Source organism: Pipistrellus kuhlii, unplaced genomic scaffold (assembly GCF_014108245.1).
Source record: "Pipistrellus kuhlii isolate mPipKuh1 unplaced genomic scaffold, mPipKuh1.p scaffold_m20_p_42, whole genome shotgun sequence".
In the NCBI taxonomy this organism is placed as follows: domain Eukaryota; kingdom Metazoa; phylum Chordata; class Mammalia; order Chiroptera; family Vespertilionidae; genus Pipistrellus; species Pipistrellus kuhlii.
In genome coordinates this window covers 500,492-527,190 of record NW_023425543.1, presented here as the reverse complement: position 1 = coordinate 527,190, position 26,699 = coordinate 500,492, and the positions used below count along the sequence as shown (strand labels likewise).

At 54.5% G+C, this 26,699-nt stretch overlaps 2 protein-coding genes across 4 annotated transcripts; one reads left to right on the top strand and one right to left on the bottom strand.

The window, feature by feature from the left end:
• Positions 1–30: 30 nt before the first annotated feature.
• Positions 31–8,887, top strand: MRPS11 (mitochondrial ribosomal protein S11). The gene is made up of 6 exons (XM_036411807.2): positions 31–314; positions 442–594; positions 5,590–5,688; positions 6,345–6,474; positions 7,373–7,438; positions 8,075–8,887. The coding sequence occupies exons 1-6, from the start codon at positions 247–249 to the stop codon at positions 8,180–8,182; spliced, it is 624 nt and encodes a 207-aa protein (XP_036267700.1). The 5' UTR covers positions 31–246; the 3' UTR covers positions 8,183–8,887.
• A 7,708-nt stretch (positions 8,888–16,595) lies between these two features.
• On the bottom strand, positions 16,596–25,786 carry DET1 (DET1 partner of COP1 E3 ubiquitin ligase). 3 transcript variants are annotated; one of them, XM_045571993.1, is made up of 5 exons: positions 25,659–25,786; positions 23,269–24,365; positions 21,522–21,709; positions 19,920–20,111; positions 16,596–17,208 (listed from the first exon to the last, which is right to left on the bottom strand). In XM_045571993.1, the coding sequence occupies exons 2-5, from the start codon at positions 24,349–24,351 to the stop codon at positions 17,019–17,021; spliced, it is 1,653 nt and encodes a 550-aa protein (XP_045427949.1). In that variant the 5' UTR covers positions 24,352–24,365; positions 25,659–25,786; the 3' UTR covers positions 16,596–17,018. The 3 variants fall into 3 exon arrangements, with proteins under 3 accessions (XP_045427949.1, XP_036267695.1, XP_045427948.1); XM_036411802.2 differs by having other exon boundaries at positions 23,269–24,361; XM_045571992.1 differs by lacking the exon at positions 25,659–25,786 and adding an exon at positions 24,968–25,468.
• Between the last annotated feature and the right edge of the window lie 913 nt (positions 25,787–26,699).

Below are 26,699 nucleotides of genomic sequence, written 5' to 3'. Positions count from 1 at the left end.
GGAATGAACCATTTCCATGCGGAGGGGGGCGCGAAGGGCTCCTGTTAGAATTTAGGGGAAAGAGAAGAAACTCCCAGCTGAAAACCACAGCGATGGTTACTATGGAGCGCACACACCGGGATAAGAGACTTTAACGGGCCCGGCGAAGGGGAATCAGGTGACTTTCCCTCGGGGCTCCCCCCCACCACCACGGGCGCTCATGGTGCTGGCGCCGCGGACGGGAACTCGCTGGGGTCAATTCAAGTCATGCAGGCGGTAAGGAGCGCGGGGTCTCGGCTCCTGAGGTCATGGGCTTGCCCAACGCCCACGGGCAGGTAAGAGTGATCGCCCCTCCGAACCCACGGCCACCTCCAGGGTACGCTCCTGCTCTCGTCCCGGGAGCCATGGGGACTCCGGCGGGCGGCAGGCCTGGGGGCCTCAGCGAGCTGTGGGTCCCCGCAGGATAGCGGCCCGGGTGCCGGCCGCCGCCATCCACACGGGCGCCCAGCGGCTGCAGGACGCGGCGGCCAAGCAGAAGGTGGAGGAGAAGACGGCGGCCCCGACCCCAACTCCGGCTCCGGCGGCGACCCCGGCTCCGAGCAGCAGCAGTTTCAGGTGAGCACGGCCGCTTCGGTCCAGCCCTCCCGAGGCCCGCACCGCCCTCCAGAGCCCGGGAACCGGTGAATTACCAGCTCTGTCACTTGCCACCTGTGCCTCTTTATGGAAATGAACCTCTAAGCCTCCGTTTTCTCGACTACAAATGGATAAAGTGCCGGCAGAGATTGTGAGAATCAAAGGAGATGAGACTTAGCACAAAGTGGATGCTTGGTGAGCGTGTGATGAATGAATGAATGAGTAGATGTCAGAGGCGCACAGGCAGATCAGCTCTCCGCCTCTGAGAGGGAGCGCAGGTCGCACAGATTAAGCAGACGCAAAATGGGAAGAGAGAAGGCGCTACTCTGTGGCGTTGATTATTCTACACTTTGGGCTAAGATTGAGGGAGATTCCGTGCTCAGCCCTAGGGACTTGCATCCCACCACTGCCACCACCTCCGTGTGCTAGGTGCACTTCACATCCACGAAACAAGCATTTACTGAGAACCTACTATGTGCCATACACCCATACCAATACAAAACACCTCTCCTCCCCACAGCAGGGAGGACAGACCTGCAAACATCTTCACCAGAATCTGATGAGTGATAAACGGGAGGTGAGAGCTGGCTGCGGGAAGTGTGAAGGAATGCGTGTCCAGCTCCTGGGTGTATCGGGTGAGACTGCAGAGAAGGAAGTGTGGAGCTGACACCTGCACCGAACGGGAGTTCAGCTGGGCCAGATGAAAGGGGCTGTTTTAGGCAGAGCTAACAGGGCATGTGTGTAAAGGCATGTGGTGTGAAAGAACATGGGATGTTCAGGTGTGTATCTGTGATGGCAGATGAGGTCAGCAAGACAAGACAGCAAATATAAAACAAGTAAAACCTGGGAGTATGACGGGCGGCAGGAGTGTCTCCGGTGTTTATAAGCAGTACGACCAACATGGAGGGAGGAGTGAAAATAGGAGGTGCAAGCAGAGGCCAGCAGTGTCGTAGGCAAACAGGGCTGCCTGAGGTCATCGTCCGGACGTCAGCTTCTACTCCGATGGGATGGGAAGCCACTGGAGAGATGTGAAGAGGGTGGACGCAATCATGCTTACATTTTTTAAAGAGTCCCTTTGGCTGTTGTGTTGACATTGAGCTGTTGGGAAGCAAGAATTCTAAGCAGTCAGACCATTGAAATAATCCAGGCAAGAGATGATGGTGGTGTGGACCAGTGACAGCTGTGAAGGTTGTATGAATGGTTGGACTGGTTCATTTAGAAAGTAGAACCAATGTGGTTTATTAATGTGAGGTGTGAAAAAAGGAGAGGGATGGAGGAACACTCTCAAATTTGGGGCCTACACAACTAGGAAGATGGAGTTGTAAAGACAGGGAAGACTACAGGAGCCTGGGATTGGATGGCCAAACTGGAGATAATTAACATCCAAGTGGAGATGGGAAGTTGGCTGTTAGACATGGAGTTCGGGGGACAGATCTGGGCCACACATACATGTGGCACAAGCGCCAGAGATGATGATGAGACAAGATCATCAAGAGAGGAAGAGAAGTTCAAGAGTAGTCCAAGGACTGAACCCTCCAGCCCTTTGACATTTAGCGATTTGGCAGATGAGGAAGGAATCAGTGAGAGAGACAGAAAACAGGTAGTGGAGGCAGCCGATCAATGATCTCATCATTGATGTTTCCATCTCTCTCCTTCTCCCTTCTTCTCTGAAATCAATAGAAATAGATTTAAAGAGAGAAGGGTAGTGGGGGCAAAACCTGGAGAGATTTTTTTTTTTATGTGGTTCAAGTGCAAAGGTCAGTTACGTCAAATGCTGCTGATACGACAGGTTGATAGGCTGAAGACCAACTTGCTCCTTGCACTTAACTTTGTAAGTTGGTCAGTGACCTTGAGCCCAGCATTTTTTGGGGGGTGATGGGGGCTAAAGCCTGACTGGAGTGGGTTCAAGGAGCATAGAAGACGGGAAGGAATAGCGGGCAGTTAGATCTGCTGTAAGGGTCACAGAGAAATGGCAATAGCTCAAGGAGGCTTGTGGAGCGAGGGGTCTTTGCTTTTCGGTGGGGGGAAGGCAGCCTCTTTTGCTGATGGGCGTGATGCAGCGAAGGGGAAAGCGATGAAGCCGGGGCGAAAGGCTGCCGGAGAGATGTCCTTGAGAGGCGCACACACAAGCGAAGCATCGAAACAGGAGAGCATGCAAAGCCCGCGGGCACAGATGTTTGGAACGGGAGCCGAGGGAACTCTGATTGCTTCCATTCCTCCCTGAAGGCCATCAGCTGTCAGCGAGGAAGCAGGTTGGGGGAGACAAAAGAAGGTATGAGGCAGTCAAATGGGAGACCGGAGGGACGATTGAGGGGGGATGTGCTGTATGATTGCCAAGCAGAGCTGAGGGCCCACTTGATGTCAGAAGCCATTAAAATAAAGAATGGCTCAACCTGGGGCCGTTTTGCCTCCAAGGGGACTTTTAGCAATGTCTGCAGACATTTTTGATTGTCACAACTTGGGGGACATTAGGTAGTGAGTGGGTAGAGGCCACGGGATGCAGGACAGACCCCCACAACAATGAATGATCTTATTCAAAATGTCAGTAGTGCTGAGGCTAGGAAACATGACATAGGGAGGCCAGTCAGCATTGCTGTCTGTTTTTTTCCAGCCCATTGTGTACGCACAGGCTCACAGTGGCTGGAGAGATGGCTTTAACCAGGGTTAGGGGTTTGCCAGGAGTGCCATGAAGTGGGTAGGGGTGAGGGGTGGGCATTGAGGGTGTGTGCAAGGGAGTGGTTATATTGACTGGCCATATAAGTTACCTGAGGTCGGGGCAGAATGGAAAGCATAGGTGTGTCAGGGAAAGGGAGGAGCTAGCAGGATGGGTGGGACTGAAGAGTTCCCAGTGGAGACCCAGTGTGTGCGCCAGGAGGTGGCGGCCAGCGTGTGATGCTAGGAACCCAGGTTGCGATGGGGTTGCAGGTTTGGTAATGACAGGAGTAAGTAGCCGGGGTAGGATGGAGGACACAGGATCACGGGAGAAAGGGAAGTCAAGAAACAGAAGCCACGGGTTGGAAGGCTCTTACTGAAAACGTACATAATTATGACAGGAGGAGTGGGCTGTGAGCTCCGATCACTGCATTTTTCTACATCTGTCTCCGTTTCTAAGTGCCGACAGCGCAGGTGGGAAACAGGCTGAAGACCCTGAGACAGGGTCTCCACCTTTGGGGCTCAGAGCTGAAACGTACCCAGAGGAGATCCACGTGTCAGGGCCCCGGGGCTGGACTGGCCCAGGGGTCAGCAAGTTCTCATGCCTGAGGGATGGCAGCAAGACTTGGCCCTCCTGGTGGACCCTCAGCGGGGAAAGGTGGCTGATGTCCGTCCGCAGCCGTGCAGAAGTGATGCATGTGCGCTGGCCCCCCGTCTAGGTGTCCATGGTCTGAGGATGGCTGTGAAGAGGCGGCAGCCTGTTCTGCTTCTGTGCAGTGAACCGCTGGTTCCTTTGTGCATTGGTCCTGGGAGGTTAAATGGCTCAAGTTCCAAGTCCTTGCTGGATCACAAACCTGTGGCTTGCAAGCCACCTGCGGCTCTTTGGCCCCTTGAGTGTGGCTCTTCCACAAAATACCACGGCCTGGGCGAGTCTACTTTGAAGAAATGGCGTTAGAAGGAGTCTAAGTTTAAAAAATGTGGCTCTCCAAAGAAATTCCAGTCATTGTCCTGTTGATATTTGGCTCTGTGGACTCTTGAGTTTGCCGACCACTGGCATAAGGCATCGCACTGGTCCATTCAGACTTTAGTCGGCTTAATTGTCTTCACTCCCATGTCCATGGGGGAATTTATCAATGGGGGAAGCGGTGATGTTTTAAACATGAATGTCATCTCGGCCTCATCCATGTGTGTAGGCTGATAAGCCAGGAACCTGCTGAGGTGCTCAATCATCTCTCAAGATCAGGCATAGCAGGAGAGAATTCACTTGTAACTCTTGTATCCCTGTGGGTTTTGTTTTTTAAAAATATCTCTAGGGAAGTGGGTAGGGCTGAGGGGAGGACTGTTCTCAGATAAGCGTAAACCTAAATCTGTTGAATTTCATGGCAGGAGCAGGTACAGACAGAGACCTGATGTGCACGTGTAGGCAGGGGGCAGCAGTGGGTGCACTCCCATCTCAAGGGCTTGATGACAGCTGTGTGTGTGTGTGTGTGTGTGTGTGTGTGTGTGTGTAAAAGAGAGCACAGCATGATGACAAAGCTCTGAACAGTTCCCAGAGAACCCTGTGTCCCTGTTCCTACCACGGTTTCTCCATTTGAAAAGGAGTGCTGACCTAGGGCGGCCAGAGAGCAGGCTGGGCTGAGATCGCAAAGGATCGCGAACTCATTGCAGTGTCTGGGCCAGTGTTCTGGGCCCCGGGCTCACCTGGGATTGGCCTGGGGCGTCGTAGAGATAAGATTCCCGGGTCTAACCACCGTCACAGTAACAGGTGCTTCTGCTGTTCACAGAGCAAACCATTGGGCTAGGGTAGGGGTTGCAAACTACATTCCCTGGGCCAGATCTGGCCAGTTGCAATAAAGTTTTATTGGGACAGCGACGCACATTGATTCACTGTTGTCCTACATCCAGCCGTTTTTATGCTACAAAACCTCATGGCCAACAAAGCCTAGAATATTTACTCCCTGGCCCTTCACAGAAAAAGTCTGCTGACCTCTCTTCTAAGGGATACTGGATTTTTTTTGCAATAATGATAAGTATTACTAACGTTTTGTTGCCCTTTTTTTTTAGAGACAAGATGCCATCTGCAGATGATGAAATAATAGCGGTTTAACTGTATTTTTAAGTTGCAGAAAGATTTCAGTCCTACAAAGGATTGGAAGTCCTGTCTGGTTGCACCAGGAGGGATGGGTTGTATCTCAGGGGCAGGTCGGGGGCTGCTGTTTTCATTGAGTTTATCTATCCTGCTGGGTTATTCTCAGCTCTGGGGTGGATTTTTTTGACTTTAAAAAAAATGTAAGGACAACTTTCCATTCAATGATCTCATTGCAGCATTTACCCGCCAGTCCCAGGCCAGGAGAGCCCCCTGAGGTGGGCGGGGAAGAAGTTTGAGGAGATCCCCATCGCCCACATTAAGGCCTCCTACAACAAGTGAGTGGGCAGGGGGACACAGGGGCAGGTCTGGGGGGTTCCTCTCCCATCCACAGGGGGGCAAGGTGGTATCCGTGCACGGGACCCCCAGACCCCCTCCTCTTTATGACGTTCGCTCAGATTTCATGAAAATGTCAGCTGGGTTGGGCATATCCTATTGCTGAGATTTGCTTTCCTGCAAACGGGTCTGAGGTCAGGGTGCCAGCATGGTGGGTTCTGGGGAGGGCCGGCTTCTCGTGGTGCCCTCACACGGTGGGTGGGAGGGGCGAGGGAGCGCTCCAGAGTCCCACTATAAGGGCACTAATCCCATTCATGAGGGCGCCACCCTCACGACCTAATCGCCTCCTAAAGGCCCCACCTCCAAACACCATACTATTCGGGGTTAGGAATTCAATGTGAATGTGGGGGACATAAACATTCGGTCTATAACAGAGCTCCCTAGACCACATGACCGGTCAGTTTTCAGTGTCCTCAGGGGACTGCCTCCGACCCTCCCCGGCGCCCCCTGTAAGAGTTCAAACAGCATGTTACCGGCTCCGTTCCGAGGAAAAGCAGCTGGCTTGCCTTCTCCCTCGGGCTCGTGAGGACACAGGCTGGCGCTCTCTCAAGCCCCTGAGTGGTCCCTTTTCCCTTCTGCGCCTCCCCGGCTCTCCTAGCACCCAGATCCAGGTCCTCTCTGCCGCCAACCAGCCCCTTGCCCGCACCTCCTGCGGCACCGAGGGGTTCAAGAACGCCAAGAAGGGCACGGGCATCGCGGCACAGACAGCGGGCATCGCCGCCGCCGCGGTAAGTGTTGGGGGGTGGCGAGGGGGTGGCAGTCCCCGGGAAGACGTGGTGTGGTGAAACCCTCACGCAGGCATGTCTGAGCTTGCACGTGGCAGACCTTCCTAGACGCAGATTGGCAGGGTGCCGCTGCTGGCATGTTTATGACCATCACTACTAGTACTGCAGACACTGGACACTCATTACCGTGAGTCTTCAGACGCCGGCACTGTCCGTGTTTTGAGCCAGTTCAGACAGACTGTGACTCGCTCAGAGCCACGCAGTGCCGTTAGCTCCCTGCTCTGGTCTGGGACCAAAGCTTGTGCCCAGGGGCCTCCAGAGGGTCACACGCTTCTGCCAAAACACAGGTATTTCCTGAAGGAGAACCTTGGCCTGCACACGGCTCAGTGCCCAGGCCACTGGCTGCTCTGCATTCATGACCCTCAGCGGGTGCTCATGTCCACCAGGGGGCAGTGTTAACAGTGGCGTCTGCGGGGTGGGGTGCGGTGACATCTGCATGTTTCCAGGATTTCCTTCAAGTGCCTTTGTCATCAGTGAAGAAAAGTGTAACTTTCACTAAAGATGTAAAATGGTAAGAGGACACTGGCTTAGTGGGTGTTGAAGCACTGCCTACAGGTCCCGGGCTCCTGGCGGCCTGAGATTCTGCGTCCACCCTCCTGAGGCCCATGAGCGATGGTTAGAAGCCCCACTAGGTGGCAGTGCTGTCCTGGGCAAAAGGCGGTCCTGGCTCGTGTGCCGTCTGCCCGCACCCAGGCCTTCGGTCCTGTGTCCTTGCTGTCTTCTCCTGTTTGCCTTTGGGGGTGTCTTCTCCCTGGAGCTCTGCCCTGCAGCCCCGGGGGCGGGAGCTGATACGTGGATGTAGCAGCTCCTGCTGGGCACTAACCACTGGTCTCTCCTCCAGAAAGCCACAGCGAAGGGCGTGACCCACATCCGGGTGGTAGTGAAAGGCCTGGGGCCGGGGCGCTTGGTAAGTGGCAGTGATTGTTTCTGTGGACAAATGGGGCTGGAGGGGCAGGGTGGGCGAGGGCTTGGCTTCCTGTTTCAATCTGCTGAGCCGAAGGCAAGCCCAGGCCGCTTAGCTGAGCTCCGCAGACATTCACCGGGTGGCTGCTGGGTGCCAGGCCAGGGGGACCGAAAGGTGGGCCCTGGGACCATCACAGATGGGACTCTCAGGACAGACGAGTGGCTGCACAGTAAAGCTTGTGCCCCAGGGGCTGGGAGCCCCCCAAAGAGGTGACAGTTCTGACTTTCCAAGAGTAGCGTGGCACTGTCCGGGTGAGGGGACATTCCAGGCAGAGGAAACAACTTAGTTGTTAAAGCCTCTGAAGTGTGAGTCTGAGAGTGCGGGTCACAGGCAGTCTTTGGACGTAGGTGGTAGGGCGCACACAGGCGGAGCGACAGGTGTGACCACAGTGGGCAGCACTGAACACCTGGCAAGGGGCTTGGTTGCGAGGCCTTCGTGAGTAGGTATCAAAGCCAGGAACCTCTCCACTCTCCTCCCACCCCCATCTCCCTCGCCCCTTCTTGAGTCCAAGCCCTGCCTGGACCCACTAGGCCATCACTTCCGGCACCAAGCCGTCCTCCCGTCCTCTGCTCCTCCCAGTCCGCCATCCAGGGCCTGACCATGGGGGGCCTGGAAGTGATCTCCATCACGGACAACACGCCCATCCCGCACAACGGCTGCCGGCCCCGGAAAGCTCGCCGGCTCTGATGGAGGACCCTGACCCTGACCCTGACCGGGAGGCCCTCCTCCAGACCTGCAGAGAGCACGCTCGGAGCTCCCTGCGGGCGCCGTTGGCGGCTCAGCAGGAAGGGACAGCGCTGCCTCCTCGCGTGGCGCCTACTCGGACTGGAGACCCGCGTGCCCGTCTTCTCTTGGACACGGGGAGGGGGGCTGTGGCCCAGACCCCAACCAGTAACTGCTGCCCTGCCTAAAGCAATAAAAGGTCTCTGCCATCTGAAGTGATTGTCAGACTTTTGCGTCCAGGCTGGCAAACCGTCACCCCACGTGCTCCTGAGAAAGGTTAGGAATTGAGATGAAACTCTAGGTGGAAGGGTGACATGTAAACCGGCCACCACTCAGGGAGACCGGCCCGCTGGAAGGCTGACCATCCAGCCGCCGCCCGCTGCCTCTGCCCCTCTCAGCAGCCCGGGTGCCCAGAACACAGGCGGGCCGTGTGCTCGCACGCCCCGCAGGCAGAGAAGAGGCGGGGCCGAGCATGGGCACGAGCCAAGTGCTGGCACAGCTTGTGTGGCACGCTTCCTTGTTTCCTGGCAGCGGGTGCTGGATCACTTCTAAGTGCATCTGCAGTTCTGCTTCTGGCAGCTCCAAGCTGGTGGCACAGGCCTGGCTGCATAAGGGAAGCTTCCCCTCCCCTCATCACCCCTCTCTTTCCCTCCCCTCCCCTCCCCTGGCCTCAGGCAAAAAGACAAATACGGTGTCTTCCCTTTCAGCGCAGACACAGTGTTTTCCCTTATTTAGCCAAGCCATCACCTGGCACCGAGTGCCAAACAGGCCTGTTGAACACGCGTGTGCCTGGATGCGGGCAGGATGTCACTTGGCATGCGAAGAGAAACCATTCCCAATCGCCCCTGCCTACAACCTGGCAACATGTCCATTGCTCAGTGGTTGAGTGTCAGCCTAGGAACCAGAAGGTCCCAGTTCGCTTCCCCTGCCAAGGCCCATGTCTGGGTTACAGGCTTGATCCCCAATAGGGGGCGTGCAGGAGGCAGCCGATCCTCATCATTGATGTTTCTCTCTCATCATTGATGTTTCTCTGTCCCTCTCCCTTCCTCTCTGAAATCAGTAACAATATATTTAAGAAAGAAGAAGAAAAAAAAAAGTATGGCTCCCTTCCCCTTATTCTCTTCCTCTATTCATTTTTCCTCTATTCTGGATACACACATTGTTTTTGAAACCTGAGCATTATCAGCCCAAAGAGATAGCGTGGTCCCGGCCACAGCAGAAATTGCCCGTTCGACCAGAATGCGCAAACACAGGGGGACTGAGCAAACAGGCCGGGCCCCGGGGGACAGGCAGCTGTGACTGTCACTGCTCCCCCCAGGCCCTCGGTCTAAGGAAGCTGGACACGCATGTGGTGGGTCAGTGAGAAGGTCCGTGAAGGAGGCGTGAGTGCTCCCGGTGTCAGAGGGAAGGGTGCTCCCCGCAGTGGAAGGGAGGGGAGGGAAGCTCTGTGGAGCAGGGGGAGGCGAGACAAGTAAATGAACCAATGGGTGTCCTTAGAGGTTGGAAATGCAAACCATGAAGATGCCTATCTTATTAGGGAATTAAAATGCATGACCATCACTCCCCAAACCATGCTAATGAATCGAAGCCATGGTGGGGGTGAGGTCGCTCAGGAAAAAAGCAGACAGCGAGGAAAAGAAGACCGGCTTGTAAATGCTGCAAGAACGAGCTGCAGAGGACACGGGTGGAGCGGTTAGACTGCACGCGCGGTGTCTTGGACGCCAACCAGACAAGCACTTTGAGAAGGGGCAGCCCTCGCCAGTTTAGCTCAGTGGACAGAGCGTCGGCCTGCGGCCTCAAGGGTCTCGGGTTCGATTCCCTATCAGTGCACATCCCAGGTTTTGGGCTCGATCCCCAGTGGGGGGCTTGCAGGAGGCAGTCGATCCATGATTCTCTCATTGATGTTTCTGTCTCGCTTCCCCTCTCCCTTCCTTTCTGAAATCAATAAAAATACATCTTTAAAAAATTAAAATATATAAAAATAGGAAAAAGAACTGGCTTATAAAACTGTACGCAAGCTGCAGCCAGGCCTTCCGTAAGTTACGGAAGCGTGCACCTAGCACTGGAACAGCCATCTGACCACGTGGACCCTGCACAGCCCCCCTGCCCCCAGGGTGGTCTGCTATTTGGGGGCGGACTCTGACCTGGCTCGGAAATTGGTTCTGGCAGTTAATCTGGCTCTTCCCCGCGCCCACCCGGGTTAAAATTAAATTGTGCACATGCTCTGCGGTTCAGCACAGCGAGTCTTGCCGGGAAGGCCAGCCTCGGTGTCAGGACTGCTGGCTGGGGGGAGGGAGGGGCAGACAGCGGGGCTGTTTCCAGAGAGCCCCGGGGCCGCTTAGCCACCTCGGATTTGTGTAATCCCCTTGAACCGGAGGAAATGTCAACTGAGGGTCAGCCCGGTGTCCGGGGCCTGGCCAGCAGACACCTGCTGTCTAGACGCAGGTGACACAGACCCGGTGCGCAGGCTGTCCCGGGCCACACGCCCCTCCCAAACCGGACCTCAATTTCCCCTCAGGACAGAGGCAGTGGGTGGGCTGGGGCTCTGGCACTCAGGAATGAGGGCGTGCCGCTCAGTCGTGGCTGGGAGGACAGTCCAGGTCCTTACGTACGAGTGACTGCAGCAGGGGAGACCCTCGGGGGGGGGACAGAGGTCTGATCGGCTGCCTCCTGCACACACTCTGTGCCCATGCCACGGCTCCCCGGCTGCCCCTCCCTCCAGTCTGCTTGGGGGTGAGGGCTGGGGCGGAGACACAGCCTGGGTACCCCAGCTCTGCGTGGACCTGTACCTCAACCACCCCCACCTCCGCAGCCCGCGTTAGTCATCCGTTAGGATAACTGTGTACCCTGCTGTATACAGCTGGTGCTCACCCAGGGTGCCGCTCACACTGCTCCTCGGGCTCCTGCGGGGACAGAGGGTGAATGCAGATGCAAACCCATCTCGCTGCTATTGCTGCTGTTAGTACTATGACTACTATTAAAAGCTCGTTTTCCCTGTGGTTTTAATCAGAAAATGATAATGTAAGAGCCAGTCACCCATCCTCCTCCATCTTTTTGGCCAGCCAACTGCAGATTAAGCCAGATGGTTAAAATCAGCAGCCAAAAATTAAGTTTAAAAAGCCCAATGACTCAAGAATCATCCCTCGGGAGTCTTTCTCGCCTTCCTCCTTCCTCCTCAAAAATATATTGACACTCAAAGAAAATATGGCTAAAACCTGGTGACTGCCCTGAGCATCTTCAAGGCGAATGGGGAGAGAAAAATTTTTTTAAACTCCATTTGAATGCTACCAGTGCTGACACAGGGTGCGTGCACCTGTCTGTGTGTGTGAGAGAGAAAAAGAAAGATAGAGAAGGTGGTGAGAAGAGGTATAGAGGTATCAAAGAGCACTTCCCAGAGGAGGTGACACCTGAGCTCAAAATAAGAGGAGGTAGCGGTGAGGGCCCAGGGCGATGCGCGGGGTGAGGGTAGGGGGGTGGGGGCGTGGACAAAGGGTGGATGCAGAAATGGCGCAGACGACGCAGTGACGTGCATGCAAAGGGCATGATGTGAAGCCAGGTGACCGGACAGGCAGGATCACAAAGGTGAGCTGGGCACAAAGCTACTTTCAGGAAAGGACCTCGGGAGCCTGGGAGCAGGCAAGAAACGGGTTTGGTGCTGGTGGGGGTGGGCATAACGGGCATGGACGGGAAAGCACTGCTTCTTGCTCCCTGTCTGATGGAGGAGTATGTGGCGGGGATTTAGAGCCGGCGCAGCCCTATCAGCAGAGCTCACAGCGCTCAGAGGCAGCAGACTGACTGGGTCACCACGTGGGCTGGCAGCCGAGACACAGGGAGCAGAGGGCAGGCCCGCGGCCTCCTGCACGCCCCCCCCCCATCCCCACCCCCGCTCCCAGGACATAGGCAGCTCTGGGCGCCCCCGAGTGAGGGGCAAGTCCAGGAAACACGCTGAACTTGGAGCACTGACGGCATCCGACTGTATTTTTCTCCTGTCACCACCTTAGATCTTGTCTGATCGCCCTGTCTGTCTCCCCGAGCTCCCATCTCAGGCAGAGTCCGTGGCAGGAAGCGGCACGCCCTCATTCCTGAGTGCCAACCCTGAGATGAAACCCTGAGCCCCAAACCCAGGGGGGACAGAAGCCACGAGGGAAGCGCCCAGAGAACACGCCGGTTGCAGGCTCGGTGCCCGGCACCCGAGTCTCACACCTTCCTTTCCAGAAGGCGGAGGTTCGCAGCATCTGGAAGAAGCTCGTGGGCCTCGGGCCCTGGGAGGTGGGAGATTCCAGAACCTGGGATGGTCCTTCGCTGCCTGTCGCCATGGGGACGGGGATTAACAAGCTCTAAGCTCCCGGGGCCTGGGGGCGCGGGGAGGGCCAGTCAGAAGGGCCCACTGCGTGTCTCCACCCAGTGGCCACCGAGGTTGCTAAGTACACCTAATCCAGCTGTCACCGGGCACCCACCCTCCTCGGCAAACAACAGCTGGTCAGGGCTGGGCCCGCGGCTGTCCATCTGCCACCAGCCCGCCCCGCCAGCGCTGCGCTGTCTCTCCGACGGCCCTTATCCCATGGGCCATCGCCCCTGCTCCCGCCGGCGTGGCTCAGGAGGGATTTTCCATCCCGCCCACCTGGCCACGGCGGGCCCTGGGAGTCCCAGATATGCCATCTGCCCTCCGCGGCCCCTGGTCCTTCCCCGGGCCCTCACCGGGCTGCAGGGCGGGCTGTGAAATCCGACCTGAGCTAGTCCCTCTGTGCCTGAGCCCCTTCTCGTGTGTCATGTGTGAGATGGAGACGACCCCGGCCGGGGGCTTTCCACCTTTTTCTTCTCGTGGCGCACGTAAATGACTAAAATCCTGGAGCACGGCAAAAATCAAAAAGGGCCTCTTAAAATAAGGTTTTTCCACCCTGGCCGGTGTGGCTCCATAGATAGAGCATCGGGCCTGCGGACTGCAGGGCCCCGGGTTCAATTCCGGTCAAGGGCATGTACCTTGGTTGCGGGCACATCCCCAGTAGGGGGAGTGCAGGAGGCAGCTGATCAGTGTTTCTCTCTCATTGATGTTTCTCACTAGCCCTCTCCTTTCCTCTGTAAAAAATCAAAATTATTAAAATAATAATAATAATAATAATAATAAGGCTTTCCTTCCCCCTTGTCCAAACCAGAGTGGCCCAAGGCCTCCCCCCCCACCCCCGCCACACACACACACACACACACACACACCCGTGTTCTGAGGGGCAGGCTCTGCCTCCTATGGGGCAAGACTCTTCCCTAGCTGCACCCCATCCCAGCGGACTGCCCTGGACCAGGCTGCTCTGTCCGTGTTGCAGCTGGCGGCACTCCTTCTGCCTGCTCTAACCGTGAACTTGAAGGAGAGGGGTGGGAAGGGAGTTCAAAGCTCTTGAGGCTTCAGCACCGGGTCTGGCTTTGCAGGACTAAGAGATCACTCACTTCCTCTGGAAAATCAGCCCTGGATCCGGGGTCCCCCCCACAAACACCCCACCCCACCCCCGGCTGTAACAGCAGGCGGGCCGGTCGCCCCCCTCGCCTGGAGAGAAGCAATCAGATGTGAGTGCCGCATGTTGCTAGGAAGCAAGCCGCAGCAGCTGGCGGCGAAATAAGTCGTGCGCCTGGGAAAGCATGTTCCTGGCCGCTAATTAAATGTTGCCGGAGCGTCTCTTCCTTCGGGGAGCTATAGAAATGTGCCGAATTAATGCGGGCAGAGCAGGCAGGGCGCAGTGGGTCCACCCGCCTGCCCGGCCCCCCCTGTCTGAGCGCAGGCAAGGCTCCGGGGGGCTGGGATAAAATGGCTCAGCCCCCGGGAGGCTGGTGAAGTCAAAACCGTGGCCTCAGACTACTCAGCTCCACGGGCCCACAGCGCCCGCCTATCCCGCCTCGACGGCTGCAGGGGAGGGCACTGGGTAACGGCGTTTTAAAGCTCAGGAAAGCCCACTTCCGGGTGTGTCTCCAGAAGCAACGAAAGGATCTCTGAGGAGCATCCGCACACTCGTGTTTACAGAAACACTCGTCACAACAGTCAAGGAGTGGAAGCCACCCGGGTGCCCTTTGATGGATGAATGGGGAAACAAAACGCGATCCTGCGCACAATGAGGTGTGACTCTGCCTCTAAAGGGAAGGGAATTCTGACAACTGAGGACCTCATGCGCAGTGGAGTAAGCTAGACCCAAGGAGACAAGAGCTGTGTGACTCCCGCTTCCCACGCAGCCAAATGCATGGAAGCAGAAGGCAGAAGGGCAGTTACCAGGGGCTGGGCGGAGGGAGGCCGATGGGGAGCTGTTTCTGGGTCCAGTTTCGGGTCTGCAGGATGAAAAAGCTGTAGGGATTGCTTGCTAACCATGGGAATATACTTAACACTAGTATATTAAGTATCTTAATACTAGTGTTAAGTATTAATAAGGCTAAACTCTCATCATCGATGTTTCTCTCTCTCTCTCTCTCTCTCCCTCTCTGAAATGAATAAAACAAAATAAAGGCGCATCTCCGTATTGGTGAACGGACACGTCTTTCCATGTGAGCTGCACAGCATGGCTTCCGGGCCATGGTGTGCTCTTAATAAATTTTCACAACCAACGACAGCCGCCCTCAGCGAACAAAGCTCCAGCCGGCCAACGCGTCTGGCTGCAAAGAGGGGCGGGGAGGGATGCTCTGGCCGTCTCACGCCTGGGCCGAGACCTAGAGGGGGGGAGGAGGCCGCTAGCGTGTACGGAGTCCTCGCTGTGTAACGCCCACTCAGTGCCCACGTCACCCCGGCTACGCAGAAGCCGTCCGTCTTCTCCGAGGAGAAACTGAGTCTCGGTGAAGTCCTTGGGACCCGGCTGGCAGGCGAGGGAGCCCGAGGCGTTCCCATAATCCCACCCGGGGCCCGCTGTGCCTCCTGCATCCTACATCCTGCCTGCCTTCGAATCAGCTGCCGCCTGAGGGGGGGCTTCGGGGTTGTGTCTCTCTGAAAACAACAGAGAGTGACAGCTATAAAGGGTGCCCACCGAGCAGATGAATGTTGTAAACAAAACTGCCCCCCGGAACATCCAAATCACTTAATGCGCCCCGTCGCTTTCCGAGCACGCGCTGCAGAGGGCCGTTATGCTGATTACCAGTAATTACAATCTCCTCGCTAAGGAGCGGCCCCAGGGCCTCCGCAGAGGCGAACGCGTGGCAGGGATGGAATGACTCTGCGCGCTTGAACATAATGAAGCTGCCGTACTTTTAAAAATTATCTCATTTAGGGTCCTCGCTGATGTATGCCGTGCTTCTCCGCGAGGCCTCCGAGTGGCAGGGCTTCTGCTAGATTTAAAGGGGCCCTCTCTCCCAAAGGTCCCGAGCACCTTCGCGCGGGTCACGCGGCCATGTCAGCTCCCCAAAGAGTAGGGGCGAGGCGGGAGGGGTGTGGGGAAGAATTCGGATCTGGAAGAGCTATTCCCCCGATCTCACTGCTCACACGCCCCACGCCCGTTTATCCAGTGCCGGCAGCCCGTCCCCAGCACAGCCGTGCCCGCCTCGTCCTCACCCCCTCCGCTGTTCCTACACAGGCAGCACTAGAGCTTCCGCTGGTTTGCCCCGTAATCCCCTTCCTCTGCCTGTTTCTCTCCTCGGCATCCTGACACAGCACCTCCGGACTCACAGCAGGTGAGCACAGGTGCTCAGAGCCTGTGACGAGTCCTACATGACAATGGTGACTTCAGCCACAATGTGTGGATGGGGCCTGGCGCCTCCTCTCCCATCCCCCCCGTCCCCAGGGCAGTCCCTGTGGCTGGGGAAGGGTGCAGGACCAGCTGTCTGCCGCCATGGCTCCTTCCAAAGCCCCCTTCGCCCTCGGATGCCACCAGGCGAGCTTGCTAGGTGATCGGCGGGCACATTATAAAAGACGAAGCCTAACAGCCCGACAAGCCCTCTGGAGGAGACAGCTGAGGATGTGACAGCGGCTGCGGGCCGGCAGGTGTTTGCAGGACAGCTGTGACGGCTCAGCCAGCCAGGAACAGCCAGCCTGATCCCTCTAGGGACAACGGGCGCCTGCCAGCTCCCACTACCCCAACCGCAGTACGTGCTCAGCAGCATCAGTCTCTGCGGCGGCCACAGAGCCGCCCCCGCTGCCACCTGCACGGCGCAGACGGCACAGACGGGCGCATGCTTCCACGAGAGAATGTGCAATTACGCCCGGTCCCTCCAGCTGCAGCAGCTCCCAGGGGGGAGCCCGAGGGAGGGAAGCGATCCTGGCAGATGACTGTCTGCCATGCTGGCACACACACTCGGCTCTCCCAGGAGCAGCTGCTGGAGCCGGGGCCTCTGGCGCCTGTCTCGGTCCTTCCTGGGACCCGCGTGTTTGGAAAGCGTTTGGGGAGATCAGAACATAAGGCAGCCATCAGACAGGATGTATTTACGTAAGAAAATACCAAGGCTTTATTCTGTTTCCTTATAAAGAGAGCCCTGCTTGCTGGCTGCGTAGAAAGGGTGCACGGAGTTCTCGTCAGTCGACGTGAGATACCCGCTACCGAATGCACACGTAATGCCGAGGAAGGGGTATACGAAGGGGGTAATGCTCTCATCGTCACAGCAATGAAATGCAAAAGAAAACAAAAATGACTGGACTTGATTAGTGCCGGACATTCCCACAGGGAAAAGCAAGAGGACACGATGGACTTCTGACAGGCTGAGCCGCCCGCACTGCCCTCTCGGCCCGCCCTGTCTGAGGGGGCCCGGCCCGCCCGGAGCCGAGCTGCTGGTCGGGAGCCTGTGCGTGCGTCCCCGGGCAGGGAGGGAGCGCCGTGGAAGACCGGAGAGCCCGCCTGAGGAGGCCCTACGTGCAGCAGTGCCGCATGTGGAAGTTGACGACGTACTCGGCGTTAGTCCTCTGCACGGAAATGGCAAAGGGCTCAAAGGGGTGGAACGTGAAGGCCACGAGGCGGCGCACTGTGTGGTTGATGGGGCGGCCCAGTAAGCCCGCCTGGATCTCAAATTTGAGCAGACCCGAGTCCCGAGCATAGAACCTAGACAGAGAGAGAGAGAGAGAGAGAGACAGAGAGGACGGTGTCGATACTCACCAGCACCTTGAGAGGTGCAGAGCAGGGGACTCCCTTACCCCAGCCCCAGCGCGTCAGAACTGCAGTCGCCTTCAGCTGGTCAGCTCATGTTAGGGCAGGGAGATCACAAATTTCACTATGTTGTCCTAAGCCAATCGGTCGCTTCTCTCTCCCAAGACAGCCCTTAGCTACAGCCTCTCCCTTTCCCAAAGCTATCTCCCCCAAAACTGTCTAAGCGAGGGCTAGAAATGAAATGTGAGCCATGAGCCCTGGCCGGTGTGGCTCAGTGGATAGAGCATCAGCCTGTGGACTGAAAGGTCACAGGTTCTGCAACTTGGGTTGCAGGCACATCCCCAGTAGGGGGTGTGCAAGAGACAGCTTGATCGATGTTTCTCTCTCATCGATGTTTCTAACTCTCTATCCCTCTCTCTTCCACTCTGTAAAAAAAATCAATAAAATATATTAAAAAATTAAATACCCATAATGCAAAGTAAGTGCCCTGTGGTCCTGAGAACTACAGATGATCAGCGGGGCTAGGGGTTAATTAAGGGAAAGTCTAGAAAATGAAGAGCCTGAATTAAATAGCTATCGTTTCCCCTTTGGGAAGCAAATATATAATAGACATAAATTTATTCATATCCTTTGACTCAATCATTCCAGTTCCAAGAATTATAACCTCAGAATTTAAATGAAGTAAATAGTGACATGAATAGAGATGGTTACTACAGCATTAGCTCTACCAGGAAAAAAAAAAAAAAAGACAGAAAGAGGATGAATGCTCAGTACAGGGGAAGAGTTAAATTAAGTATAGCACAGCTACTTGATGGAATAATATGCTGTCATTAGGACTGTGAGGACCGTGGAACAACACGGAAACCCATTCATAAGATTAAAGCTGATTACAAAGTATGCTGACCACCATGCAATTGTGACATGGAGACGAAGACTAGAATGAAATAGCCAGTAAAGATGTCATGGCATTACCTCCTCACAGGCTTTTACTATCCTCACAGTTCCCATTTTAAATCACAAGTAAATAAGAATTACGAGAAAAAACGCTTTAGTCAGGAGCAATGGCATTTCCAGATGTGTTAATTAGGTTAACTTTTCAAATTAGAAAGGTGAGGAAGCCAGAAAGGAGAGGAGTGTATCTCATGCTATTTGACCATATCCCCTGAGACCCACTACATGCTTTTAGTGTGTGAAAAGCACATGCACATTACCCATATAGTCCCTAACACACAGAGGCTTACAATTTAAAGTAAGCTGTCTGAGCTTCTAAATCTGTCAATTTAAGGGGATATGGCGGGATGAGAAAGACAGGAAATGCTACGCCAGGGATGCAATGAGCAAAATTTAGGATGTGGGGGACTTCACAGGATGAGCAAGCTGGTTTTCCCAACACGTTCGCTGCCGGGAAAATAAGAGAGAAACAGAAAGTACAGAATAAAAAGACAGCAAAACAGTGACCAAATGCAACGGAGACACCTTGTTTAGCTCCTTAATTGGAACAAACAAACTGTAAAAAGAAGACTCGTGAGACAACAGCCAAATCTGGTCAGATATTTGGGGTTCTCAACCAAGTTCTGCTCACTTTCTCCGGATGAAATAATGGTAATGAGGTTGCATTTTAAGTCCTTACCTTCTCAAAATCCATAATGCAGTATTTAAGAGAAAAGTGTTATGACATGTGGGGGTTGCTTCAGAATAACCCAGGTGGCAAGGCGGAGGGGAGAAAGCAGATAGTGGCAGAAAGAGATCGAACAACCCTGACCACATGCTTACACAGCTGAAGCCGGGTGATGGGCATATGGCGGTGTATTATACTCTTCTATTTTTTATAGGTTTACATTTTTCCAGAATGAAAAAAATTCAACTGCGTTTGGAACTGGACTGCAATTGGAATGACTAATGGTACGGAATCATTTTACACAAGCCTGTTTAATACACAGTGAGGCTGGACTGTGAAACACTAACTACAACGTTTTGTGTGTGGAAAAGACTCACACTCCACCTCTGCTCCGGGGACACCCAGCTGCCCTGCAGCAGCCCCAGTGGCGACCAGGGTGCCACCCCCCCAGCACCCTCCACAGCCCACAGAGCAACGCACGCTCCCGGCGTGGCGACAGGTGGTCTGTGAACTGGGCGTCTGAGGGAAGGGACTGACGTCAGAGGTGAGCTGCACCCTTCCAGCAACAACGCTGAGATATTACAAGGACGTTCCAAATCTATCAATACATTCCCAAACCCCCAAACTGAGGAAGCCCGCGTTTCTCTAAAGCCTCCTGTTCCCCATACTGTCTCTGCTCTCATCCCCAGTAGGTAAGTGTGGGGATGGAATCATTTGAGCTAGATAAAACTTCCAAGTCTGAGCCATACACATCGTTATGAAATAGTACTCGATTCCTAAATGGGAAAAGTGTGGTTTCCCCACGTACCTGAATCGGATGTGTTGGTGAGAAGCAGGGGAGGAGTTTTTCATTTATGAGACCAATTCCTATGTGAGCAAAGCACCCCTCCCACGTTACCGAAACAGGCTCCCTTCCCACTCAGCCCCCGAGTAGAAAGGACACAAGCACACAAAACGATGGCCAAGAGGAAGAGAGAGAAAGCGGGCACTACCAGCCCGCGGCCCCGCGCTAGGAACTGCAGTTTGCAACTGAGCAGAGACGCGGTACCTGATCGGGTGATCGCCACACGTCTTGGGCCGCTCCATGACCGACACCCACTTGTCATCGTAGCTGAAGAGCGACAGGTCGAGGTAGGGGCTGCCGCTGTAAGACTGGGCGCTGATGGGGAGCTGGCCCAGCAGCCGGCGGACTGCCTCGGTGTGCCCTCCGTACTTGGCGTTGACAATAGTGTCCTTAAACCTGAAAGAAAGCACCAGAGATGAGGCTGTGTTTGCGGACACACATTTTTGTCTCAAAACAATTCGTTCTGCCAGTAAAAGTCCGGATATTGACTGAAGTCAGAACTCACATGTATCACAAGCCTGGCGAGCTTCACATATTCTCAAGAAGCAGAAAACAGCCAAAACCGTTTTTGGCTCAGTGGTAGAGCGTCGGTCTGTGGAAAGGTCCGGGTTTGATTCCGGTCAAGGGCATGTACCTTGGTTGCGGGCAAATCCCCAGTAGGGGGTGTGCAAGAGGCAACTGGTCGATGTTTCTCTCTCATTGACGTTTCTAGCTCTCTAGCTCTCTCCCTTCCTCTCTGTAAAAAATCAATAAAATATATTTAAAAAAAAAAAAAAAAAAAGCAGAAAACAAAATTTGCTGCCCGTCACGCTGGAAACTCCCTTTCCCGTCATCCTTGGAATTCTCTCTGCTGCTCTCCACTGTCAAACCACACCATTCTTTGTGTTTATTGGGAAAATACATCTTCCAGATGCTTCCTCAGAGAAGGTGGGTGGGAATTATTTGAGACAGCATGTCGGAAAATTGCTCCATTGATTATTAGTACTCTAAATTAGGAGTCCATTTTATTTTTTATTTTTTTTGAGAAGTCTGAGGGCAGGATTTTAATGGCTTCAAGCTTTCAGTGTTGTTGTCTGTATGTCCAATGCCATTCTGATAATTTATTTTTTTATATGTGAGATTTTTTTTTAAAAACTCTTTACAATTTTCTCTTTATCCCCAATGCTTCGAAGTTTCATGATGACATGCCCTTCACTTTCTTGATTAATCCTTCTGGATCTTTTCTCTCCCATTTTTATTCTCTTATCTTTTTATATTCCTTTCTTGGAGAGTGCTTCAACTATGTCTAAGGAATTTTAAATGTCTGAAGTGTCGCTGTTCTAAGAATGTTCCTGATCTTATAGCTTGAATTACTTCAGTGACCATAATATTGTTTCTTTATTCTGTTTGTTTGAGTTTGGTCTCTATATCTTGCAAGACAAAGACTTTCCTAAGTGACTCATGATCTTTGGCACCTTAATTTCCCTGAAACATGTCCTCTAACCAATAATGGATCCGTTTTCATTTATCTCCACCAAAAGATTTCGGAAGACTATAAAATTGAGCATTGAGAGCCATGCGTTCCCAAGAAATAAAAAATAATTTTAATTTATATATCATTATACTTTTGATGCAGCGAAGTATGATAAGATGATAAATAAAATGTTACGTTAGGAGAGGATTCTGTAGGGGAGACGACATAGCTAGATGGATTGGAGGAAAAGATTGTCATATGGTTTTCCAAAGTAAATGACTATTGATGTCACTGCCACAAATTAAGAAAATGTGAGAAAAACCAGGCCTGGAAAGCCGGGTGGGACAGCTTACCGGCGCTGGATCTGCCTTGCGAAGTTGTTGCTGGAAGCAGAGCACGGGAACTGGACTTCGCTGTGCAGGGTGGCGTTCCGGAAGAGGTCGCAGAAGTTCTCGAACAGCTCCAGCAGCTCGTCGGACGTGTTCTCAAACACGGCGATCACCTCCGTCGTCACCATGTTGTACACCACGAAGAAAGACGCCTGCGGGAACAGACAGCGCTAAGGGGCGGCGGCGGAGAACGCCATGGCTGGCCAACATCGCGTGGCCGAAAATGCAGGCCACCCCGGGAAACGTGAACCGCCTCCCCTCCAGCACTGCAGCTCCAGCACGGCTCCCCGTGTTTCAGGGAAAGGGGGAGGCACTGGGGGGCTTTCTCAGCCAAGGGCTTCGTGTGGCCAGATGGCCCACTGCCTCTGTGCCGCCAAAATAACTGAATTGGCCAGCATCTATGTATGAAAGGGCTTTCCGTCTTTCATTACCAACTGTGCAAATTCAGTATTTTTCCTTCCAAGGGTCCACTCCCTACTTGCTCGCAGCCCACCCTGCGACGGATAAAAAAATGCTTTCTTAAAATGCCAGATTTAATTTCCTCCCTGCCGAGACAGCGATCTGCGGCCTGCGGTGGCCTGTTGGCAGATTGTGTTCTCCTGTGTGCATACATGCAGCGGGGAGTTCACTGGAGGGGCATCTGCTTTTCCTCTCGCTATTCCTAGCCTGCAGAGAGCCGCTTGGCCCTAAAACTGCCCAGGCAAGTTGAAAGGAGGCAGGGCACTGCGGCTGAGCAGATGAAAAATCAGAGCGGATTTTTTCCATTTCTGTCCTAAATGTTCATGCAGCCCGGGCACTTGTGAGATACACGTGTGATTTACAGCGGATCTCAGAGGGGGACTGACAAGCAGTCAAACGCCATGAAGGGCCCCTGGGGACAAGCCCTCTTCCGTTAAACCTCCAGGGCTCTGCTCCTCAAACAGGGAAGCACTGAAAGCCACCACTTTTGTCCTCGAATGTAACGGATAATCCACCTGCCGCTTCTGACAGGACTCCAGACGTTCTCAGAACACCGAGATTAGGAGTCCCCCTCCGCTGATTAGGTTTAAATCTCCACTAACAACTTCTGGTGCCATTCGGCCCACCTGTTTTACTAGTCATTAGTCCTTCCCAGAGCTAATGTTACATCACTCTGTGAACCCCGGGAAATTAAATTTGGCTGCAAATTAAAGAGGCTGGGTGGGTAACCTGAGACTAATACCCCTGATATTACCGAGGCTTTGTTTGGATGCTCTTTTTACTCATTAGCCTTTTTGGAAGCCAGCAAATTAAACTGAGGAGGAAAAGACAGCGAGGGCAGAGAGAATGGGTTTAAAGTTACAGCCTCTGGGAAGCCAAGCCCAGAGCCTAGCGATGTTTCTGGCTGCAGCTTATTACAGCTTTCAGAGTAAAGAGGTCGTGGGTCAGCAAAGGAAAAACAGATCATCTCAAAGGCAGCCATTACAGACATCTTACTCCCTCCAAAACAAAAGGCAGTTCTAGCTCAGGCCTACACAAACACGGACTCGCTCTTAACGGTAGAATCAGCTGCAGGTCAAGGAGCGATAGCAGATTCAGATGACTCTGTGGTTTCCTGGTTTGCTCTCTGCACCGAATCAGCTGCAGGTCAAGGAGCGATAGCAGATTCAGATGACTCTGTGGTTTCCTGGTTTGCTCTCTGCACCGAATTGGGGGGGGGGGGGGGGAAGACAGGCAGGACCGCACCTCCTACCTGGGACGGGTCTGTGACCCGCAGGGTGACCACGTCCTCGCTGGTGTACTTGATGAACAGGTGGTTCTCGTCCAGGAGCTGCATCTTCCACATGCGCAGCTGCCGCAGCTGGTCGAAGTACTGGAAGAAGCGCCGCTTGGCCATGGCGCTCCCGTCCTGCTCCGCGCGGCGCCACAGGTAGACGAGCAGCCGGTGCTTGAGGGAGTTGATGAAGGGGTCCCGGAAGGGGTTGGCCATGCCCGCCTGGCCGTCCCGCTGCACCTCGGGGAACACGGCGGACACCGTGAGCAGGTCGTCCTCGTGGCAGAAGCGGCCGATGGTGCGCACGTCGATGAACGTGCCCTCGGGGGTCACCTGGAAGACGTGGATGGTCTGCTGCTGCACCGACAGGATGGCCAGGATGTTCTTGTACAGGTACAGGCCCTGGTTGTGCGACAGGACCACCTTGTCGCACTTGAAGGTGCGCGTGTCGCACAGGCGGCCCGTGTGGAGGTCGATGATGTGCAGGGAGTAGTCCTCCAGCGGGGACCGCGGGTTGGGGGTCACGGACTCGCTGTTCCGGTACACCTCGTAGAAGGGGGGGTGCGGCTCGTCCGGCAGGTAGGCGGCCGAGCCCACGATGACGCAGCGGCCGTCGTCGGTGAAGAGGCTGCACTCGCGGTTGAGGTGCTCCCCGTTGGCCGCCACGTTGGTGATGTGCAGCAGGACGAAGAAGCGCTCGAAGAGCCGCCCGCGGATGTTGACCGAGCGCTGGTCGTTGCCGTTGGACAGGGTCTCGCCCTCGTAGCCCTGCAGCAGGTCCTCGGCGGCCTGGCAGCCCTGGTACTCGTAGATCTCCAGGGACGTCTGGTCCGAAGAGAAGGCGATGAAGTAGCGCCCGTCGGGTGAGAACTTGCGCAGGAAGCACGGCGGCTTCTCCACGTTGACCACCGTGAAGTTGGGGAAGACGTTCTGGTGGAACACGCGCACCTGGTGCCAGTGCGTGCCCGCCCTGCCCGAGCTGACGCGCCGGCGCTCCAAGCGGTGGATGACGTTCTGGTTCTGGATCCTTCGAGGTTTGATGGTGGAAACATGGTGGTCCATGCTCACATCGCTGCCTGGAAAAGCCAGGCAGAAGAAAGCACAACGGAAGTTACCAAAACCTATGCAAGTCAGACAGATCCCCCTCCGTGTACGGGACCCTCAAGATGAGAGGGATCAGCATTTCCTTCTCAGATTATATAATAAACAGGAAGTGGTCCTGTCATTGCTGAGTCTAGAGACAGATTTGAGAGGGAGGACCTTATTCAACTGGATTATCTTCAAAACATGCTTAGCAATCAACAGGAAAAAAACAAAAACACATCTACATCTGCATGAAATTTGTTCAATGTAAGAGTCACATTCAATGTACACTTATTTTAAAAGCTTTTTTATTTATTTACTTATTTAGTATTGGGCTCTTAAGATGTCCATGCTACCCAAAGCAATCTACAAACTCAATGTAATCCCTACCAAAATCCCAACAGCATCTTTTTGCAAAAAAAAAATAGTAAAATGCATCCTAAAGTGCATGTCATCTCAAGGAACCCCTAAAGGCCAACAGTTTTCTAAAAGAAAGCAAAGGTTTCACACTTCCTGATTTCAAAACACATCACAGAGCTAAGGGCATCAAACAAGTGTGGTACCAATGGAACAGGTAAGAGCCCTTTGTGCATACCAGCCTGAGAGTCCGCACTTGACTTAGGTCTATGGCGTATGTGATGGGCGCGAGGTCTCTATGGTCATCACAGTCGTGGGCACACCTTGAGTCTCCCGTCCTGAACGCTGGACCTGCCTCCCGTCCTCAAGCTCTTTGCCAAGTCAGGGACCCATCCGCATGGGGTTGTGCCCTCTGCCTGGGATGTATTTCCTCTGGCCCTGGTCACCAACGCCAGGAAGTCTTCCGGGACCATCCGACCTAAACCTGGCCTCCCGTTAGATCTGTGTCTGCCTCCTCCAAAGGAATCGTCCCCATTTGAACCTGTGCGTTCGCTTGCACGGCTCTGTGCTTACTGCTGGACGCCCCGACTACCAGGGAGGAAATAATCACGTCTGCTTAAGCGTCCCCAGTTTTCTCGGGGGGCCCCGCCCTGGCACACCGTGCCTTCTGCAGGTCATTCAGGGAACAAATGCAAGCATGGCTGCGGCGGGCCGCTGGCTCCCTCTGTGACCCTCAGCAACCCTCCTCCCGGGGCTGGTTCTCAGTGGCCCCCTGAGGGCAGGTGCACCCCAGGGGGCGCCCTCCCCCCCCCCCCCGAAAGAAAAGCCAGGGGCGGGGCCTCAGGGGAAGGGCCAGCTGAGGGAAGGCGGGGGCCGCGGGGAGGGCTTTGACGGGCTGGGGTCCGGGCTTGGGAAGGAGAGGTCCTCACCTGTGGGTCCCGGCTCAGAGGGGCCGGGGTTAGGGACCCCAAGCCGGCTCTGCGCGCGCCTCCCCCGGCCCCGGCCCCGCCCCCGCCATGCTTTGGGAACCGGCTCCGGGACCTCAGGCCCTCGCTTCCGGCATCCACCGGAAGTGAGGGGTAACGAGAAGCCACTTGGGGATAGCGCGCCGCCCAGCCGGGACTGGGAAGCGCTACAGCGCACCCTGGTGACCGGAGGGGAGGTAGAAGCCAAAGAGGCCCAGTGACTGCCAAGGAAAAAATTCACCCAGGGCTCCTAGTAGGGGAGCCCATGGCAATGTCTATGCCTGCTGGGCACCTTTGCAAAAACAGACATAAAAGCCGGTGTGCCTAAGTGAGTAGTGTCGGCCCACGCACCAAAGGATTTCGGTCGGATTCCTGGTCAAGGGCACATACCTGGGCTGCAGGTTTAACCACCCCCAGGTGTGGTCGGGGTACACACTGGAGGCAACCAATGGATGTGTCTCTCTCACATCGATGTTTCTCTCTCTAAAAAAATAAAATAAAAATTAACTTTTCATCATTTCATTAAATGCACCGTTTCATTAGCTGAGGAACCTAAGTAACTGTGAATGCTTTTGCTCAAAAAAGCAATGGAATATTTGGACTGGGCTATGCATACAAAGTCAGCACCACAAAGACAGAGACCATTTCTGTATTGCAACCATTGATCCCCGAAGGTTAACGCAGTGCCAGGCACACGGGCACCCAAGAAAGACTTGCTGAATGGGGGTGAGAGCAGTCAGGGAGAGGTCAATGGGGGGGGGGGGGGGGAAGGAGACTCATGTAATACTTTAAACAATAAAGAATTTAAATTTTAGCCATAACCGGTGTGGCTCAATGGATAGAGCGTCGGCCTGCGGACTGAAGGGTCTCAGGTTCGATTCGGGTCAAGGGCATGTACCTTGGTTGTGGGCACATCCCCAGTAGGGGGTGTGCAGGAGGCTGCTGAATCGATGTTTCTAACTCTCTATCCCTCTCCCTTCCTCTCTGTAAAAAAAATCAATAAAA

Coding starts and splice junctions, on each gene's coding strand:
- MRPS11 (XM_036411807.2), top strand. CDS start 247: ATGCAGGCGGTAAGGAGCGCGGGGTCTCGGCTCCTGAGGTCATGGGCT. Junction 315..441: donor TGCCCAACGCCCACGGGCAG/GTAAGAGTGATC, acceptor GGGTCCCCGCAG/GATAGCGGCCCGGGTGCCGG. Junction 6,475..7,372: donor CGGGCATCGCCGCCGCCGCG/GTAAGTGTTGGG, acceptor TCTCTCCTCCAG/AAAGCCACAGCGAAGGGCGT.
- DET1 (XM_045571993.1), bottom strand. CDS start 24,351: ATGGACCACCATGTTTCCACCATCAAACCTCGAAGGATCCAGAACCAG. Junction 21,710..23,268: donor GGGTCACAGACCCGTCCCAG/GTAGGAGGTGCG, acceptor CTGTTCCCGCAG/GCGTCTTTCTTCGTGGTGTA. Junction 17,209..19,919: donor TGTGGCGATCACCCGATCAG/GTACCGCGTCTC, acceptor CTCTCTGTCTAG/GTTCTATGCTCGGGACTCGG.